The 19489-nt window shown below is 52.1% G+C and overlaps 2 protein-coding genes across 2 annotated transcripts in view; both read left to right on the forward strand.

Annotated features, from left to right (window-relative positions):
- Positions 1 to 9782, forward strand: LOC309680328 (olfactory receptor 6N1-like; the record flags this gene model as incomplete). Its single annotated transcript, XM_082493892.1, has 3 exons — positions 1 to 58; positions 3183 to 3778; positions 9777 to 9782. 3 exons carry the CDS (start codon positions 1 to 3, stop codon positions 9780 to 9782), a joined length of 660 nt encoding a protein of 219 aa, XP_082350018.1.
- FEZ1 (fasciculation and elongation protein zeta 1) overlaps positions 8673 to 19489 on the forward strand; it is a 20385-nt gene continuing 9568 nt past the window's right edge. The window contains exons 1-3 of the mRNA XM_082493778.1: positions 8673 to 8729; positions 12858 to 13160; positions 18356 to 18452. Coding sequence (XP_082349904.1) covers positions 12886 to 13160; positions 18356 to 18452 — 372 coding nt within the window. The 5' untranslated portion in view covers positions 8673 to 8729; positions 12858 to 12885. The remainder of the gene's footprint in view (positions 8730 to 12857; positions 13161 to 18355; positions 18453 to 19489) is intronic.

Raw genomic sequence — 19489 nt, forward strand, 5'->3', positions numbered from 1 at the left:
ATGTACCTCACCTGCACGCAGACCGCAAGATTTCCCTTGGCTTACATGACCATGGAAGGCAACTTTCATGGCCAGAGGAATCGGGGCCTGGGCCCTCATGTGCTGAACTGAGCTCGCTTGCTCATACGTACTCGACGTGCACTTTGAGTTTGAAGTCCTGTGTCCTCCACAGGAGGTTGCTCCTGTCATGGAACACCTCTCGGCTGCTTTGACTTGCACCTTAGGAGAAGAAGCTCCTCTGTCTCTGCCCCAGATGGAAAGGCAGGAGAGGGTTGCCCACTGGATCTAGATGTTGTTGCTATAGCTGCTCAGGATGAGAGATTTGAATCCCAGCTTTTCTTGGGAGTCTCACCCTAAGCCCAGGGCGCAACCCAAGCTGGACACGAGCCCTCCTTGTCCTGCCAATGCTTTGCTTCAAAATGGAATAAGACAGTACATTTCAGCTGTTGCAGGCTGTGTCTTCTTGACCTCCTTCCGCCAGTGCCAATGGGGGAGAGTCACCCTGAAACCCCATGTAGTGTCTCTTGTTCTCTGTGCAGAGGCCTCAGATACCCAAAGGCATCAGAAACCACCCCAGGAACCCATCTCCTGGTTACCCCAACCCCTTTCTATGCATAGACTGCCATTTTTATGGTGTTTACCCTCCAGCCGGATCCACCCTTCCTACTTAATACAGTTTCCAATGAAGCCCTCAGTGGGCTGCAACAGCTCACTGCTTTGGAAACTTGGGTGTCCAGGTTGCACCCGGGCTCCTACAGGCTAAAGTTGTTTGGAGAATAGAGCCTCCTGTCTTAGAAGCCCTGTGTTTCAGTTTCTCTCTCTTCTGTGTGGAGGAGGGATGAGAGATGGAGTTGGAGCTGTGGCATCCACCTTTCCCATCTCAACACCCCGAGATTTGCCTTGGTGGAATGCTACAGTGAGTGGTGTGAGCCAGGAGGCGGCAGGAGACAAACATTGGCAGTGTCACCTCCAATGCACCCAGCCAATCTCTCCCCATCACTAGCAAGATAAGGGATTTGTCTTTGTGGACAACCCCAGCAACATGTGGGGTCTGTGAAGGACCCTGATCCATCCCCATGGAAAGACGTGGGGCAGAACTCTCATACGACCTGAAGCACTGAAAAAGGAGGTATTAGACCTTGGCTCCACAGTTACTGTAAAGAGACCAGATCCTGTGAGCAGTGATTCATCCTACCTATCAGAGCCCAGAGGGTACCCAGAGGCCTTGGTGGCCCTGACCAGCCTCACCTGGGGCCTCCTCCCAGGCCTTGCCCATGAGTCCAGGAGCAGGTTCAAGCTTTCTGTAAGCAACCTTGCAATTGCTCCCAGCTCTGATCCTATCTTGGTGATGTTCATCTCTGACCCGTTGCTATGAGCCAGCAATGTGCGATCGCAGCCCAGAAGGCCAACCGTATCCTGGGCTGCATCAGAAGTGTGGCCAGCAGGCCAAAGGAGGTGATTCTGCCCCTCTACTCCACTCTGGTGAGACCCCACCTGGAGTACTGCATCCAGCTTTGGAGTCCCCAACAGAAGAAGGACATGGACCTGTTGGAGCGTGTCCAGAGGAGAGCCACGAGGATGATCCGAGGGCTGGAGCACCTCTCCTATGAGGAGAGGCTGAGAGAGTTGGGGGTGTTCAGCCTGGAGAAGAGAAGGCTCCGGGGAGAGCTTATTGTGGCCTTCCAGTCCCTAAAGGGGCTACAGGAGAGCTGGGGAAGGACTTTTTACTCGGGCATGTAGTGACAGGATGAGGGGGAATGGCTTTAAACTGGAAGAGGGCAGGTTTAGATTAAAAGTTGGGAAGAAGTTTTTCACTTTGAGTGTGGTCAGGCACTGGAACAGGTTGCCCGGAGAGGTTGTTGAGGCCCCATCCCTGGAGGTGTTCAAGGCCAGGCTGGACATGGCCTTGGGCAACCTGGGCTTGTAGCAGGTGTCCCTGCCCATGGCAGGGGGTTTGGAACTCGATGATCTTCAAGGTCCTTTCCAACCTAAACCATTCTATGATTCTATGATCTTGTCTTTGTCCCATCCCTGTCTCCTCCTGGTTGAACTCTGGACCCGAATCCTTCCCCCACCTTGTCCAGAGCTGTTGATGGACCCTGTGTGAGCCGGCACAGGCAGAGACGCAGGAACAACCACAAAACCATGGATGAAATGCGGAGAATAAATTTATTTTTGTTACCTCACCAACCAGGGATCCCCGAAATGCGGGCTGAGGCACACAGGCACTGTGGAGCTCGGTCCATGCCAGAGTATCACCAAACCTGCTGTTCTCGCCTGTTTTTCAGGGATTCATGCAGGCGTAATTTAGCACTGTGTCTTGATCTTTCCCAGAGCAGGGCAGGAATCTCAAGCATGTTCCATAGGGTGCCTCTAAGTCCATCACAGGCCTATATTATCTAAACACAGAGGTTCTACTTGTCCAACACACAAGGCCCAACAACAATTAGCACAATATACGTGGTTTTCAACACCCCAGCTGCAAGTCACTTGCGTGTGTTTATAATCCTCCTCACTAGACTCCCGTTATATTCCCACAGACCCTGTTATGGTGGACACTGTTACCACCACCCTGCTCTTCCTGCTGTGTTCAGACACCGCAGGGCTGTGTCCTGGCTGGGGAGGGCATAGCCTGTGTTGTGGCCACCCTCAGCTCCAGGTTCATCCTCCCTTATGGAACATCTCCACACTTGCTGCTCCCTGAATCTATGAGCAACCTGGTTTAGAAAAAAACATTTCCTGGAACGGTCAGTCATCTTGTTTAGGTGTAAGAAGGAACTGGAATGACTAAGACCAGCAAGGTCTACAGATCATAGAATCATAGACTAGTCTGGGTTAGAAGGGACCTTTAAAGGCCATCTAGTCCAACCTCCCCTGCCATGGGCAGGGACATCTTCAACTAGATCAGGTTCCTCAGACCTCCGTCCAACCTGACTTGCAATACTTCCAGGGATGGGGCATCTGCACTTCTTTGGTCAACCCAGGCCAGTGTTTCACCACCCTTATTGTAAAAAATTTCTTCCTTATGTCTTGTCCAAATCTCCATTTTTTTAGTTTAAAACCATTACCCCTTGTCAAATCACAACAGGCCTTGCTAAAAAGTCTGTCCGTCTTTCTTATAAGACCCCTTTAAGTACTGGAAGTACTCAATAAGGTCTCTCCGGAGCCTTCTCTTCTCCAAGCTGAACAACTCCAACTCCATCAGCCTGTCCTCATAGAAAGATGGGACAGGACCATCTCTGCTGACGGCTGTGTTGCTCAGTTTTATTTCTTTGCCGCTTTTGCAACGACTGAGTGTTACCTCCTGGCAGCCATGTCCTACGATCGGTACTTGGCCATATGCCAGCCCCTGCTCTACACAAGCCTCATGACCTGGAAGGTCTGTCTACAGCTGGTGGCTGGGTCTTGGCTACTGGGACTGCTGGTCTCCACGGTACTTACTTCTCTCTTGCCCCAGTTCCAGTTCTGTGGCCCCAGGACGATCGACCACTTCTTCTGTGATTTTACCCCGTTGCTGGAGCTTGCCTGCAGTGACACCAGCATGGCCACGCTTGTTGCTTTCCTATTTGGCTTCTTGGATGTGATCTTCCCCTTCCTGTTCACGCTGGCCTCCTACGTATGTGTCATAGCTGCCATCCTGAGGATCCCATCCATCAAGGGCAGGCAGAAGTCCTTCTCCACCTGCTCCTCTCACCTCACCATCGTCGCCATTTTCTATGGCTCCCTCTTTGTTGTCTATGTCCTGCCCAGAACAGGCCGGCTGCAGCACCTCAGCAAAGTGTTCTCCTTCTTCTACACCATCCTCACGCCCCTGGTCAACCCCCTCATCTACAGCCTGAGGAACAGGGAGGTCAGGGAGGCCCTGAGGAAAGGACTCAGAAAAGCCCTGGCCTCCACCCTGAACTCCTGCTTGGTGGGGGACACTGGAAAAATAATCACTTGGGCTTACTGCTGGCTCACCAGGGACATCTTTAGAAGAGTTAAAGATTCAGCATGCTCATGGAGTGGCAAGAGGATGAAAGTGAAAAGTCCCTGCTAAGAATATGTACTTTGAATGGAATGTGAAAAAGATGGATATGGTGAGGTGGGACATTCCACATACGGAGGGCTAAAATGAGGACTAAACCCACCCCTTCCCTAGATCCTTCCCCTTTGGAGGATCAGGCTCCCCCCTCCAGCCCTTCTTCCCTGCAGGAAAGCTTTAAAACAATTCCACACAAGCCCCCAGCAGGGCTGGGATGTGGTGCCCTGGATCAGGTGTCCCACAGGTCTCTTCCAGAGCTCTTGGGTCACTGATGGACAGGCTCTGAAGGAACATCCCTAGTGAAACCTTGGAGAGGGCCCACCAGGGCTCTGTAACTGAGCACAAGGAGACAAAATGATCCTGGGTCTCCTGTGATAGGCAAGTTCCTTGTGGAATATGGGAGGGGGCTTGGGGGACCATGCAGAATTTGTTCTGGGGTGTTTGAAGGCAATTGTGGGAGCGTGCAAAGTTCATGACAGTTGTTCAAGTTGTTCAAGCCAAATTCAAGAATCTGGCTGAGTTGGAGAAGAGCGAGGGAAAATGGAGAGGAGGGGTGATGAAAGGGAGCAGCCCAACATCAAGAAGCTGCTGGACGGGGTGTTTGCCCAATACTCTCTAACAAGGTTCTTTTAGATATTCCATGCACGGAGGGGTGTAGTGTTTCACACCAAATTTCCTCTTTTTTTTGGAGATTGTGGCTGTTACGTGAGATTTCTGATTTAACAGAGTGATGTACTGAAACCACAATGCAGCTGTAAGTTGCACTTAGCAAAACAGCGATTGCAACGCACGGCTTAATCACAATACCAACGGGATCCCCATGACCGACCTCCATGCCGTGCCAACTGTCATGGCGCTGGGCATCCCCCGTGGCCAGGAAGGAATACGTGGGCTGAAGCCAGCTCAAGCCCGTTGCTCTCTCTGAAATTTTCTTTATTTAGTTTTTATACTCCACGTTGGGCTGAGCCACATATTCACTCCACCCATGCTGTTCCGGCTAACTCAGGGAGACACGTTTACACCAGCAGCTGATCCACTCAACCTAAAACAAAGGCCATCTTCTGGCCTTCTTTGTGTTGAGATAAAGTCAGCGACTTTGCAACAGTAAGATTAGTTTCCATTTTTGCTAACCGAATCAGTTAATATATATTATCATGTATCAGTTATTATATATTTTCATATATCATTTTTGCTTCGCTTTCTTCTAAGTATTTTTCAGTTTCAGGCAGATGTTGAGTAGTGTTTTGCTTGAGAAAGTTGTCTCGTTGACGCAAGGTCACGCCACGTGCTACGGATGTTTGAAATGGCGCGAGGGAAGACATTTTTTGTTCAGTTGGAGAAGTTAACCGGCACGTCTGCTTGATGATTTGGTCAAAAACATACGTCACATTACAATGGCAAATGTCCAAAGTCTACATCCACATCACCAAGTGAATAGTAGTGAAGGTGGACGTGCACACATCTAAAACTGTTGTCACATGCTCACGTCTCATTACCATACATACGTTGCCAGATGCAGTGTTTCATCCTGCATAATTCTGGAGGTTTGGGCATGGTAGGGCAGGTCCGCCCTTGACTTGAGAGCCGGTAGGTGCAACATTTCCTGATTTCACAATTACTGTGACAATGCAAATGATCTCCTCCCACTGTAGGTACCCATTTCACTCTATCGTCAAAACCACGCGCACCTTCTCGTAGAGTGTTATTACAAGGAGTTCAATTTGGATTAACTTTAGAACTCAGGGCTAGTGGAACATTATTGCCTCCTGTCAGTCCTTGACCTTGTGCTATTACAGATGGTATTCCTCCCTTAAATGTAGTTCTAAAGATGGGTTGCAACTTATCTTGGGTGTTGGACACGATGATCCTTATGGGGCCCTTCCAACTCGAGATACTCTATGATTCTATGATCTTCAGTATGTGAGTCGTCCCACGGGCAACAAGAAAAGGAGGAACTTGTTAGAGGCAGGTTTGGGGCACGTTCCAGTTATCGGTGCTCCCACGGTGATAAGGAAACACCACATTTTCCCGTAAGAGAAGACACTTAGGTCTTGGGCATAATCCAAGCCTCAGTTATGGTTAACTTACTCCCCTTAGTGCCTAGAGCATGCACTGCTCCTTCTCCTTCATTAAACAACAGAGTCACCCAGATCAATCTCCGAGCTGGATGTTTAACCACCACCTCATCTCCAGGACTTCGATAGGGGTTCATTCCCTATACCGCTAATTATTTCTACTCCTGGGATGATGTATTTCCTGCCTTCCCGGTGTTCGCTTTAAGGGACCGATCGGATCTCCTTGTCAAGTTTCCCAAGGTCATTTACCTTCCTGGAGGTTGGCAAACTGTTGTCCTTTTCACCCGTACCGCATCACTGTTTGACAAAAATGGATACGCTCTCGGACTGAGCTATATCATAAATATTTTTCCAAAGTGGTTTCCCCCATGTGTCTCTACCATTTACTCACCGGTTGGTTTTCATCCAGTTTTTCCTTGGTTTTTCACCCAGTGTTTTCCACTGGGGGGCACCTGCTCATACGGCACATGAGTCTATCTATAGACACAAGAGGCTCCTAGCTCCAGGGCCACCACCTCCACTGCTCCGAGCTCTGCCATCCGTTCCTTCTGTGAAAGCTTCTGAGGTGTCTACCAGATATCGGGGAGGAGGATGGCTGGGAGTACTCCACGGGCATCCCAATTCACTCTACGCTCTCCCATAGCTTGGTTTCCATACTTGTCCCACTGCTTGTCGCTCAGTGGTGTATAGACAGCACCCGCCGCTGTACCGTAGTCTTTTGCGCTACACCGAGGGGTAGCGGCTTGCTAGTTAAAATCAGTTTTAAAACAGGAATAGGCACACATAATTTATTTTTCTGGAGTCAATGGCTCGGTGGTTGGCAGCCCTTCCTGTGCCGCAAGTAGCGCTTTCTAAAACGGAGCGTAGTTCCTCCGGAGGCCCTGCCAGGATTTGGGGCCAAAGGTAACAGGGGAATCCTTTCCACCACGCACATCCTGCTGCCATCCCCTTTGACAGCCCGTACCACCTACGCTTGTGTGTACCATGCACGGGCATGTACGGTGGATGGGTCCCGTAGAGCGTAGGGTGGTGATGACCCACAGTGTAGGGTGGGTGGATTCTGCCCCTCTGCTGCACTCTGGGGAGACCCCCCCGCAGTGCTGCCTCCAGCTCGGGGGGTCCCCACAGCAGAAGGACACGGAGCTGTCGGAGCGGGGCCAGAGGAGGCCCCGGAGATGCCGGGAGGGCTGGAGCCCCTCTGCTGGGAGGACAGGCTGGGAGAGGTGGGGGGGTTCAGCCTGGAGAAGAGAAGGCTCCGGGGAGACCTCAGAGCCCCTTCCAGTGCCTAAAGGGGCTCCAGGAGAGCTGGGGAGGGACTCTGGATCAGGGAGGAGAGCCATGGGACGAGGGGGAATGGTCTTATGCCGAAAGAGGGGACGTTTAGATGTGATATTAGGAGGAAATTGTTGACTGTGGGGGTGGTGAGACATTGGAAGAGGTTGCCCCGAGAAGCTGCGGCTGCCCCATCCCTGGAGGTGTTCAAGGCCAGGTTGGACGGGGCTTGGGGCAACCTGGGCTGGGGGGAGGTGGCCCTGCCCGGGGCAGGGGGGTGGGACTAAATGGCCTTTAAGATCCCTTCTGACCAAAACCATTCTATGAATGTGATTATATTTCCCCCTATAATACCCGAATTATCACTCTAATTGTTTGATTAATTCTGTCACAGGTTTTATGGCAGGCGCCGTCTGTTGGTTCACTCTCCGGCAAGAAGGCCGTAGGAAATATGGATTTACATCCACTATCGCGAAAGACCACCGTTGCCCGAACGATATACTCTGCCTTAAGACATGAGGCCAGCCGCTAAACTCCGGATCAGAGGAAACTGAACCTAAACCCAGACCTTTCGAAGTGCTGCATGGCAAACTGTTAAGTTGAGATATATATATATAAAAAAAAAAAAAAAAGCCACATATGTGACCCCATTGCTCTAAAACATGTTTATTTAAAAAAATTTTTAAAAAAGAGAGAGTGGAAAAAGGGTTTTGTTGACCATTAATAAATAAAATAACTTTTTCCCGAGATCTTTCACCTTTCATCTTTTCATCCTTCTGTCCCCTTTTTTATAATTTCTATTTAATTTTCTATTTGATTTTCTATTTAATTTTCTATTTGATTTTCTATTTAATTTTCTATTTAATTTTCTATTTGATTTTCCATTTAATTTTCTATTTGATTTTCCATTTGATTTTCTATTTGATTTTCTATTTGATTTTCCATTTAATTTTCTATTTGGTTTTCCATTTAATTTTCTCTTTGATTTTCTATTTTATTTTCTATTTTATTTTCTTATTTCATTGTCTATTTCATTTTCTTATTTCATCGTCTATTTAATTTTCTCATTTAATTTTCTACTCCAGATGTGCGCGTGCATCAACAAACAGATACACGCCGCGGGATGGGGGCGGCGGTGGGGGGGAGGGGAGGGGGGGGAATAAAATTTTAGGGAGAGAGAGACCACCCCCGGGGGGAGGGAGGGGGATGACGTCAGGGCTGCCTTGCCCACCTCCCCGGTGACGTCACCCCCCTCCCCCCGCGCGTGCGCAGGGCGGCGCCCTCCCCCCCCCCCCCCCCATTCCGTTCTCCTTCCCCCCCCCCACCCCCGGCGCGGCGCGGAGGATGCGGGGCTGCAGGTGGGTGCGGGATGCTGCGGGGGGGGGGGGGAGGGGGGGAGGACACACGCATGCATGCATGCAATGCATGCAACGAGGGGATGCATGGGCGTGCAGGCGGGGGGGGGGGGGGGATGTTGGGATGCAGGCGGGGGGGGGAGTGTAGCATCGCCGTGGTGCATTGTGGGTAACGCATGCATTGCGGGGTGCGGGGGAGGGATTTTTTTTTTGGGGGGGTGGGGGGTGGGGGTGTTGCATCGTGGTGCGAGGTGCGGGGTAGGTGTCGCGTGGGGGGCGGGGGGGGGCGGGGGGGGGAGAGCCGCAGCGGTGCATCGCGGGGGGGTGCATCGGGTATTGCCCCGGGGGGGCGGGGGGGGGGGGGGATTTTTGGGGGGCGGGAGCCTCGGTGCATTGTGAGGGGTGCCCCTTTTGGGGGGGGGGGGGAGGGGGAGGGGGAAGGGAGGCTGCCTGCCCCCCTCTCCCCCCGGGGGTGCTGCGCTGCACATCAGCAGCCGTGCAGGGGTGGTGCATTGTGGGATGCGCAGGCGCGGGGGGGGGGTGGTGGGGGTGGTGTTAGAGTCGGGTGCTTTGGGGCATTTTGGGGTGCTTTGGGGCATTTTGGGGTGTTTGGGGTCATTTTGGAGTATTTGGGGGCATTTTGGGATATTTGGAGGGGGGGGCATGGGTGCGCGCGCCTATGGGGGTGCATGCAGGGAAAGGGGTGCAGCAGGCGCAGCGCATGTGCATGCAACACCCCCCACCCCACCCCCCACCCCCAGCCCCCTGGATTGGGGGGTGGGGGGGGGTGGTGCATGTATGGGGATGCACGCATGCAGAGCGATGCACGCATCCGCAGGGGCGCCTGCGGTGCATGCGTCCGCGGAGGCGCATACCTGCGGAGCGGGGATGCGGCAGGCGCATCGTGCACGGTGCGTGTACAGGCACGATGCTGTGCGGCCGCGCGCCCCTTGCCCGCACGCGTCCCCACCTGCCTGTAGCGCGCGTACGTTCGCCCTCGGGTGCACACGCGCGAGGGGGGCGCATTTTTGCTCTCCTCCCTCTCCCCAGGTGTGACCAGGGCTGGGTGAGTGCGTTGGGGTGGTCATAGAGTCATGGAATCATGGAATCGTTTGGGTCAGAAGGGACCGTAAAGACTATCTTGTTCCACCCCCCCTGCCCCGGGCAGGGACACCTCCCCCCAGCCCAGGTTGCCCCAAGCCCCATCCAACCTGGCCTTGAACACCTCCAGGGATGGGGCAGCCACAGCTTCTCGGGGCAACCTCTTCCAATGTCTCACCGCCCGCACAGCCAACAATTTCCTCCCAATATCTCATCTAAACATCCTCTTTTTCAGCGTAAAACCGTTCCCCCTCGTCCCACGGCTCCCCTCCCTGATCCAGAGTCCCTCCCCAGCTCTCCTGGAGCCCCTTTAGGCACTGGAAGGGGCTCTGATGTCTCCCCGGAGCCTTCTCTTCTCCAGGCTGAACCCCCCCACCTCTCCCAGCCTGTCCTCCCAGCAGAGGGGCTCCAGCCCTCCCGGCATCTCCGGGGCCTCCTCTGGCCCCGCTCCAACAGCTCCGTGTCCTTCTGCTGTGGGGACCCCCCGAGCTGGAGGCAGCACTGCGGGGGGGTCTCCCCAGAGCGCAGCAGAGGGGCAGAATTCCCCCCCTCACCCTGCTGGCCACACTGCGGGGGATGCAGCCCAGGTTGCTGGTGGCTTTCTGGGCTGTGAGCGCACATTGCCGCCTCCACCAACAGCCTCAAGTCCTCCTCAGGGCCGGTCTCCATCCATCAATCTCTGCCCAGCCTGGATACGTGCATGGGATTGCCCCCACCCACATGCAAGACCGTGCACTTGGCCTGGTTGAACTTCATGAGGTTCACACCAGCCCACCTCTGAAGCCTGTCCAGGTCCCTCTGGATGGAATCCCTCCCCTCCAGCATGTTGGCTGCACCTCACAGCTGGGTGTCATCGGCAAACTTGCTGAGGGTGCACCCAGTCCCACCATCCATGTCGCCCACAAAGATGTTAAATAGTACCAGTCCCAGTACTGACCCCTGAGGAACACCACTCCTCACTGGTCACCGCTTGGACATCGTGGCGCCTTTACTGGGTTATTGCTGGCTAACTACTGGGTCACTGTTTGCCTCCTATGAGGCTGCTGGTGAGATACAACTGGGAGACTCTCAGTAACCTTGTGAGGGAGTAGTGAAGTATGATCAAGACGCAGCTGAGATACTCTCAGGGTCCTCCTGGGATGTTGCTAAGATGCTATCAGGGGTTTACCAAAAGGCTTCACCAAAGTCCTCTCAGAGTGGCACTCGGATGCTGTCAGGATAGTATCTGGATGCTACTGGGATACTGCGAGAACGCTACTGAGGTACCATCAGGGCACTACCCGGATGCTGTCAGGACTCTACTGAGATACTTCCAGCATTGTTCCAGGGCTGGTACGGAGATGCTGTTATGAAGGTACCACCGGGGCAGTGCTAACACACCATCGGGGTACTCTCGGGTTACTACAGCAGATACGGTTCAGATGCTTTTGGGATGGGAACATGGCACTAACGTAACACCTGGATATTGCATCGCACTACCAAGGTCCTATCAGGGCACTACCACGACAGTAGCTGTGTCCAACGCTGTTAGCATCCTTTCAGGACACTACTGTGACGTAGTCAGGGCGCTGTTAGGATACAACTAGGATGCTACTGGGATGCTCCTGGTGTAGTATGAGGCTACGACTACCGGGGCCAGTCCACCGCCAGGGCAGTGCTGAGCTCTTCGGTAGCTGCTACCAGAATACTCTCGGTGTAGCACAAAGGGACTACCAGGACACCGCTGAGATGTTACCAGGATGCTGCCTGGATTACTCCAAAGATACCGCTGAGATACTTTCACAGTACCATCGAGGCACTACTAAGATGGCCATTACTGGGAAACTACTAAGATAGTATCAGGGTAATAGCGTGATAATATCAGGATATTATCACAACGCTGCTCAGGTGCTGTCAGGACAGTACTCGTTTCTCAGTAGGACGCTGTCGGGGTGCTCGTAGGATACCTGTAGGATTCTCCTGAGATGCTACAAGGGAACTAGGAAAGATAGTGGTGACACACTTCTGGGCTGCTATCAGGGCAACACTCAGACTTTTGGGATACTGTCAGCACGTTACCAGTATGATATTTTCAGACCACAACTAAGATATAGTATAAGGATACTACTAAGATACTACAGGTTCAGTAAAAAAGGTAGCGTTATGATACTTTTTATATACTAAGATACTTTTGGGCCACTATCAACACTTCCTTGCTACCAGTGAAGTCCTACCAGTATAGTGTCAGGATATTGGGCTGCATCAGAAGAAGTGTGGCCAATAGGTCAAGGGAGGTGATTCTGCCCCTCTGCTCCACTCTGGTGAGACCCCACCTGGAGTACTGCATCCAGCTCTGGAGCCCCCAACAGAAGAAGGACATGGACCTGCTGGAGCAAGTCCAGAGGAGAGCCACAAGGATGATCCGAGGGCTGGAGCACCTCTCCTATGAGGAGAGGCTGAGAGAGTTGAGGCTGTTCAGCCTGGAGAAGAGAAGGCTCCGGGGAGAGCTTATTGCGGCCTTCCAGTCCCTAAAGGGGCCTACAGGAGAGCTGGGGAAGGACTTTTTACTCGGGCATGGAGTGATAGGACGAGGGGGAATGGCTTTAAACTGGAAGAGGGCAGGTTCAGATTAAACATTAGGAAGAAGTTTTTCCCTCTGAGGGTGGTGAGGCACTGGAAGAGGTTGCCCAGAGAGGTTGTTGAGGCCCCATCCCTGGAGGTGTTCAAGGCCAGGCTGGACGTGGCCTTGGGCAACCTGGTCTGGTGGGAGGTGTCCCTGCCCATGGCAGGGGGGGTGGAACTCGATGATCTTCAAGGTCCCTTCCGACCTAAACCGTTCTATGATTCTATGATTCTATATCAGCATATTTTTATGAAGACAGTTCTAAGATGCTGTTGGGATACTGCTAGGGTACTGCAGAGCCACTGCTGGTGGTGTAATAGCCGTGGCAGTAGGGTTGCAGCCGGCACGGCGGCGGCAAAGGGAGCGGGGAGCCCTGGTGGTGTAACCTGTGAGTAGCCCGGTGCCTCACGGACACCCTCTCCCCGCAGCTAAGGTGGCACATCGGCGTTGAGGAGGATGGAGGCGCCCCTGGTAAGCCTGGAGGAGGAGTTCGAGGAGGGGCCTGGGGACGATGGGGGGACCCCCTTACGTACTGCAGACCCGGCGCTGGCTGAGCTGGAGAGCTTCTCGGCCGAGATGATGAGCTTCAAGTCGATGGAGGACCTGGTGCAGGAGTTCGACGAGAAGCTCACCGTCTGCTTCCGCAACTACGACGCTGCCACCGAGGGCCTGGCCCCCGTGCGGGGCCGTCTCCAGGCGCAGGAGGAGGAGGAGCGCCTCCAGGATGAGGAGTGAGTAAGGTCCCCCCCCTGGTGCCTCCTCGCACACCCCCCTCAACGCAAACCAGCTCCCTGCATGGCGGCACGGTCATGCACCACGTCAGGAATCGCGCTGTAGTATCCCATGAGGATGGACTCCCTCGGGGTCTGCATGTGGCCCGCTAGCAAGGTCCACCCCGCGTGCAACTCGGCCCCCTGTGTCGCGGCGTAGTCGTGCAGCGGTGCGGAGTAGCTGTGTAGGATCCTGTGAGTAGCCATATAGGATCCTATGAGTAGGCCACCCTTGGGCCCACGTGGCTGCTTGCATGGTCATGACATACACCCCGTCCCATGGCATGCAGACCGGCCCTACCCCATTGCAGCCTGGTTGGGAAGCACATCAGAGTAGCGGTGTAGTATCCTACGTGTAACGTCCCTCTGGGGCCAATCGGACCTCTTTGCATGCTTGCAAGATCTACACCACGTGCAAATCAGCCCCTTGCGCTCTGGCGTGATCACGCAAGACCTTGGAGTAGCTGTGTAGGTTCCTTGGAGTAGCTGTGTAGGTTCCTTGGAGTAGCTGTGTGGGATCCTTGGAGTAGCTGTGTGGGATCCTTGGAGTAGCTGTGTGGGATCCTTGGAGTAGCTTTGTAGGTTCTTTGGAGTAGCTGTGTAGGTTCCTTGGAGTAGCTGTGTAGGTTCCTTGGAGTAGCTTTGTAGGTTCTTTGGAGTAGCTGTGTGGGTTCCTTGGAGTAGCTGTGTGGGTTCCCCGGAGTAGCTGTGTGGGATCCTTGGAGTAGCTTTGTAGGATCCTTGAAGTAGCTGTGTAGGTTCCTTGGAGTAGCTTTATAGCATCCTTGTAGTAGCTGAGTGGGATCCTTGGAGGAGCTGTGTGGGAACCTTGGAGTAGCTTTGTGGGAACCTTGGAGTAGCTGTGTGAGATCCTTGGGAGTAGCATGGAAGGTTCCTTGGAGCAGCTGTGTGGGATCATCAGAGTAGCGATGTAGGTTCCTTGGAGTAGCTGTGTGGGTTCCCTGGAGTAGCTGTGTGGGTTCCCTGGAATAGCTGTGTAGGATCCTTGAAGTAGCTGTGTAGGTTCCTTTTATAGCATCCTTGTAGTAGCTGAGTGGGATCCTTGGAGTAGCTGTGTAGGTTCCTTGGAGTAACAGTGTAGGTTCCTTGGAGTAGCTTTGTTAGATCCTTGGAGTAGCTTTGTGGGATCCTTGGAGTAGCTGTGTAGGTTCCTTGGGAGTAGCTGTGTGGGAACCCTGGGGTAGCTGTGTGGGATCATCAGAGTAGCTATGTAGGTTCCTTGGAGTAGCTGTGTGGGATCCTTGGAGTAGCTTTGTGGGAACCTTGGAGTAGCTGTGTGGGATCGTCAGAGTGGCAGTGTAGGTTCCTTGGAGTAGCTGTGTAGCATCCTTGGAGTAGCTGTGAAGGTTCCTTGTAGTAGCTGTGTGGGAACCTTGGAGTAGCTGTGTGGGATCATCGGAGCAGTTATGTAGTTTCCTTGGAGTAGCATGGAAGGTTCCTTGGAGTAGCATGGAAGGTTCCTTGGAGTAGCTGTGTGGGAACCTTGGAGTAGCTGTGTGGGATTGTCAGAGTAGCTATGTAGGTTCCTTGGAGTAACAGTGAAGGTTCCTTGGAGTAGCAGTGAAGGTTCCTTGGAGTAGCTGTGAAGGTTCCTTGGAGTAGCTGTGTAGCATCCTTGGAGTAGCTGAGTGGGATCCTATGAGGAGGCGGAGCGGGCGCCCCGTGTCACGTTGCGGAGGGGTCACGTCAGGCGCACTCTGTGCGAGGAGAGCCCCCGGGGCGGGGGGTGAGCGTAAACCTTGAGTAAGGTGTGAGTAGAGCTCAGCCTCCTGCTTGCAACGTGCAAGCGCTGCGCCGAGCCGGGGGGCAGCCAATTTGGGGCAAAATCCCCCCAGCCCTGCCACAGCATAGTGGCATTTGCATTAAAATCCATATTTTCATCAAAAAACTTTTTTTTTTTTTTTTTTGCGTCGCAAAATGCCTTTTTTTTTTTTGGCCAAAATAGTGTATTTTTTTCCCGGGGTGTTTATACATTAACACCTACCTAATGGATTTTTTTGTTTGTTTGTTTAATTGGGATTATCCCCCAGCTGCAATTCCTAATACTCCTTTTTCACCACGCAAAGTGGTTGTTTTCAACCCAAAAGCCCCCAAATCTCTTTATTTTTGGTTTGGTGTTTTTTTGGTGGGTTTTTTTTGGTTTTTTTTTTTTTGTTTTTTTTTTTTTTTTTCACCGAGGCCGAATTGCTTTTCGTAATTGGCCAAACTGACGGTTTTTCAGAAAAAAATGCATTTTTGGCCTGGCGCCGGGAGCGCCGCGCTGTCGCCGGCAGCCGGCTCCCGGCGCCGCTTTGTGCTGCTTATTGTGTCTTTTGGGGTCACTTTGGGCAAAACAGGGCTTTTTTTTTTTCTCCTTCTTGAATGAGCCCTGTGTGCACAGGCGGGGGATGGGCTGGGGCCTTAAAGGCGCTGTATTTCCCTAATTATTAACCAATTCTTGCCATAATTAACCCAGAAATCTGCTGCTGCTGCTTGCCTGACCCTGCAGGGTGCTGGCCCTTTAAGAGCGGAAAAAAAGCGCAAATTTGGGGGGGGGGATAATAATTTTTTCCTTATTTGCAGCGTTTTTGTCAAAAATAGGAATATAGGGTTGGGTTTTTTTGACATACGTATTTTTGTGCGTTAATTTGTGAAATATGTGATTGAGGGAGGAATTAAGATCAGGTGAGGAGGGAGATGAGATAAATACTCAAAAATCAGCAGTTTTGGGGTGATTTAGGGGTAATTGGGATGTGTATGGACCACGTCGGACTAAAAACGCCATTTCTGGTGGGAAAATGAGTGGGTTTGCCTTAATTGGGGAGAATTTTTCTAATCTCTTTTTGTGCCTTTTTCCCAGGTTTTGACCTTTTTCCCCATTTTTGGCTTTTTCCTCCATTTTTGGCTTTTTTTCCCTATTTTTTTATCCCTTTTCCCAAGGTCGCCACTTTTCAGCTCTTTTCTCCCATTTTCCTCATTTTTTTTCTTCTTTCTTCCCCTTTTCTCCACTTTTCTACCTTTTTCCCCTCATTCCCCCTTTTTTCTTACATTTTCTATTTTCCCCCATTTCCCCTTTTCCCCCGTTTTTTCCTTTTTCCCTCTTTTACCCCTTTTCCTCCTTGCCCTATTCCCAATTTTCCCATCTTTCCTTTCTCCCCCTTTTTCTCGTTTTCCCCTTTTCCCCCTTTTTCCTTCTTTTCCCACTTTCTTGTTTTTTCTTACATTTCCCCTCTTCTACCCCCATTTTCCCTTCCCTCACTTTTCCGTTTTCCCCCTTTTTGCCCTTTTTTCCCATCTTCTCTTTCTTTACCCCCTTCTTCTCCTCTTTTTTCCTGTTTTCCTCCTTTTTACCCTGCTCCCCCTTTCCCCCTTTTCCCTGCTTTTTTTCCCCTTTTCCCCCCTTTTCTCACTTTTTTCATACTTTTTCACATTTTTCACATTTTTTCACATTTTTTCCCTTCCCCCCCCCCCTTTTCCCCCTGTTTTACCACCTTTTGCCCCTCTTTTTCTCCCTATTCCCTCTCCTCTCCCCTATACACCTTTTTTGGGGTAAAATAGGGCAAAATTGATCCAGCCCTGCAGGTGAAACTCAGCCACCCCTAATAGTGGCGCAGAGGAGGGGGGTTTAGGGGGGATTAGGGCCATTTTGGGGTGTTTTGGTGCCTTTTAGGATATCGGGGCCATGGTTTGGTGTGGTTTCAGGCAGTTTTGGGGTGTTTGGGGGCAATTTGGGGGGTTGTTTCCAGATGTTTCAGGGCTGTGGTTTGGGGCAGCATTTCAGGGTATTTTGGGAGGTTTGGGGGAGTTTTGGGGGGTTCAGGGAATCACAGCTGGTTTTGGGGGTGTTTCTGGGTGGTTTGGGCGATATTTCATTTGGGGATGTTCCAGGGCCATATTTTGGGGTGTTTCAGGGCAGTTTTGGGGTGTTTCGGGGCTGTTTCAAGGTGACAATTCGGGGCGTTTCTGGGTGGATTTTTGAGGTGCGGTGACTGCATTTTGGGATATTTCAGCACGTTCCAGGGCAGCATTTGGGGGAGTTTTGAGGCTTTTTTGGGTGTTGCAGAAGCATTTTGGGGTGTCAGGCAATTGAGGGATGTTTTGGAGCATCGAAGCGGCATTTTGGGATGTTTCTTTGGGGTATGAGGGCAGTTTTTTTGAGGAGTTTTAAGGTGTTTCTGGGCAATGTTTGAGGACAGCATTTTGGAGTCTTTCCCAACGGCATTTTGGGGTATTTTGGGGTGTCAGGGCAGTATTTTGGAGCTTTTTGGGGTGGTGTTTTTGGGACAGCATTTTGAGATGTTTCGGTCAGTGTTTTATGCACTTTGGAGCATTTTGGGCAGTGTTTCAGGATGTCATTTTGGGGTATTTCTGGGTGTTCCAAGTTGCCATTTTGGGATGGTTTGGGGCGTTTCAGGGTTTTTTTTGGGGGTGGTGGTTTAGAGCATTTCAGCGTGGCATTTTGGAGCATTGTGACTTTTGGGGACATTTTTGGGGTGTTTCAGGGTGGCATTTTGGGGCATTTCAAGGCATTTTGGAGCTTTGGGGCCTTTTGGGGGCATTTTAGGGTGTTCCAGAGCAGCATTTTGAGGTGTTTTGAGGCCTTTCAGAAGGTCTTGGGACTTTGGGGCAATGTTTTAGGATGACATTTTGGGGTGTTTCTGGGGCTTGGACAGCATTTTGGGATTTTTTGGGGCCTTTCAGGGCATCATGGGGATGTTTTGGGGTGGTATTTTGAAGAATTTCAGGGTGGTCTTTTGGGGCATCTGGGGACATTTTGGGACGTGACAGTGGCCTTTTTGGGGGTATTTTGATGGCAACTGTTCAAAATGACGTTTGGGGCCATCTCAACTGCTGGGGCAGCATTTTGGGGTACATCGGGGTATTTCAGGGCAGTATTTCACGATGATATTTTGAGAAGCTTTGGGGTCTTCTAGAGCAGCATTTGGGGTCTTCTAGGGCAGCGTTTGGGGTGCTTTGGGATATTTCAGGCATCTCAGTGGTGTTTTGGGATTTTCCCAGGCGGCATTTGGGAACACTTCAGGGTGTTTCTAGGGCTGCCTTTTGGGGCGCTTTGAGGCATTTCGGCATGCCGTTTTGGGACGGCTTTCTGGGAGGCAACCTTTTGGGATCGCTGCTCACCACCCCCCTCCCTGCAGGGTCTGGGATGCTCTCACCGATGGCTTCGCCCCCCGGGGCTCCCCCCGCCCCTGGCTGCTCCCCGGGGCTGAGGCCCCCGACGGCACCGACCCCCAGGTACGGCTGTGGCCCCTCCTTGGCTCCCCAAACCCTCCCCCTGTCCCCGCATGACCCCCTGGCAACGCTTGACAGCTCTCCATCAGCCCCAAGGCTCAGCGACCATCAGGGCACTGCAGACTACCCAAAAAAATGGTATTTTTGGGGTGTCGCGGCACCACCACAGTGGGTGTCCACCTTTTAGGGTGAAATTGCATGGAAACAGGCAAGATGAAGGGTTTGGCTTGGCAACCTGGTCTTTGCCAGTTTGCCCCCAAGCCACGGGTAAGGTGGTGTATTTTTGGGGGTAGAAAATAGTGTTTACTTCGTTGAAGTGAGTTGAATATGTGAATAGCTGTGTTTGGGGTTGTGGGAGGGCTGCAAAGATGGCCTCAAATCCACTGAATTTAACCCATTTGGATGTTACACAACCTGTTGCTAGAGGGGGAAGAGAAGGAAAATTTCTTGGGTGGAATTTTACTACCTTGTGAAAGGTGGTAAAAAAGAAGATGCCCCCCCATCCATCTCCATCCGTCACCTCCCCATCCAGCGTTTCCCTCTGAAGTCTCCCCATCTAATGTCCCCATCCAATGTCTCCACCTGACCTCATCCCCATTCAGCTTCACCATCCCCAGCCAACATCCCCTTCATCTCCATCCAGCATCTCCAACGCATCCCCATCCAGTGTCACCATCCAGTAATTCAAACATCTCTCTGTCCAGCATCTCCATCCAACATCTCCATCCTATGTACCTGTGCTTCTCCCGGTCCAATTTCCCAGTCCAATGTCTCCATCCATCAACTCTCCATCCAGTGTCTCACATCCAGCATCTCTGTCTCCTTGCAACACCTCCCTATCCAATGCTTGCCTGTTGATCGTCTCCCTCTCCAATGTCGCCATCCGGCATCCCTATCCAAAGTCCCATCCAACGTCCCTGCCCAACATTTCCCCTTCCAGCATCCCCATCCAACATCTCCATCCATCTCTATCCAGTGTCCCTATCCAACATCCCATCCAACGTTCCCCACCAGTGTCTCCATCCAACATCTCCACCCAA

This window comes from Vanellus vanellus (assembly GCF_965231255.1).
Source record: "Vanellus vanellus genome assembly, chromosome: 21".
NCBI classification, from domain to species: Eukaryota; Metazoa; Chordata; class Aves; order Charadriiformes; family Charadriidae; genus Vanellus; species Vanellus vanellus.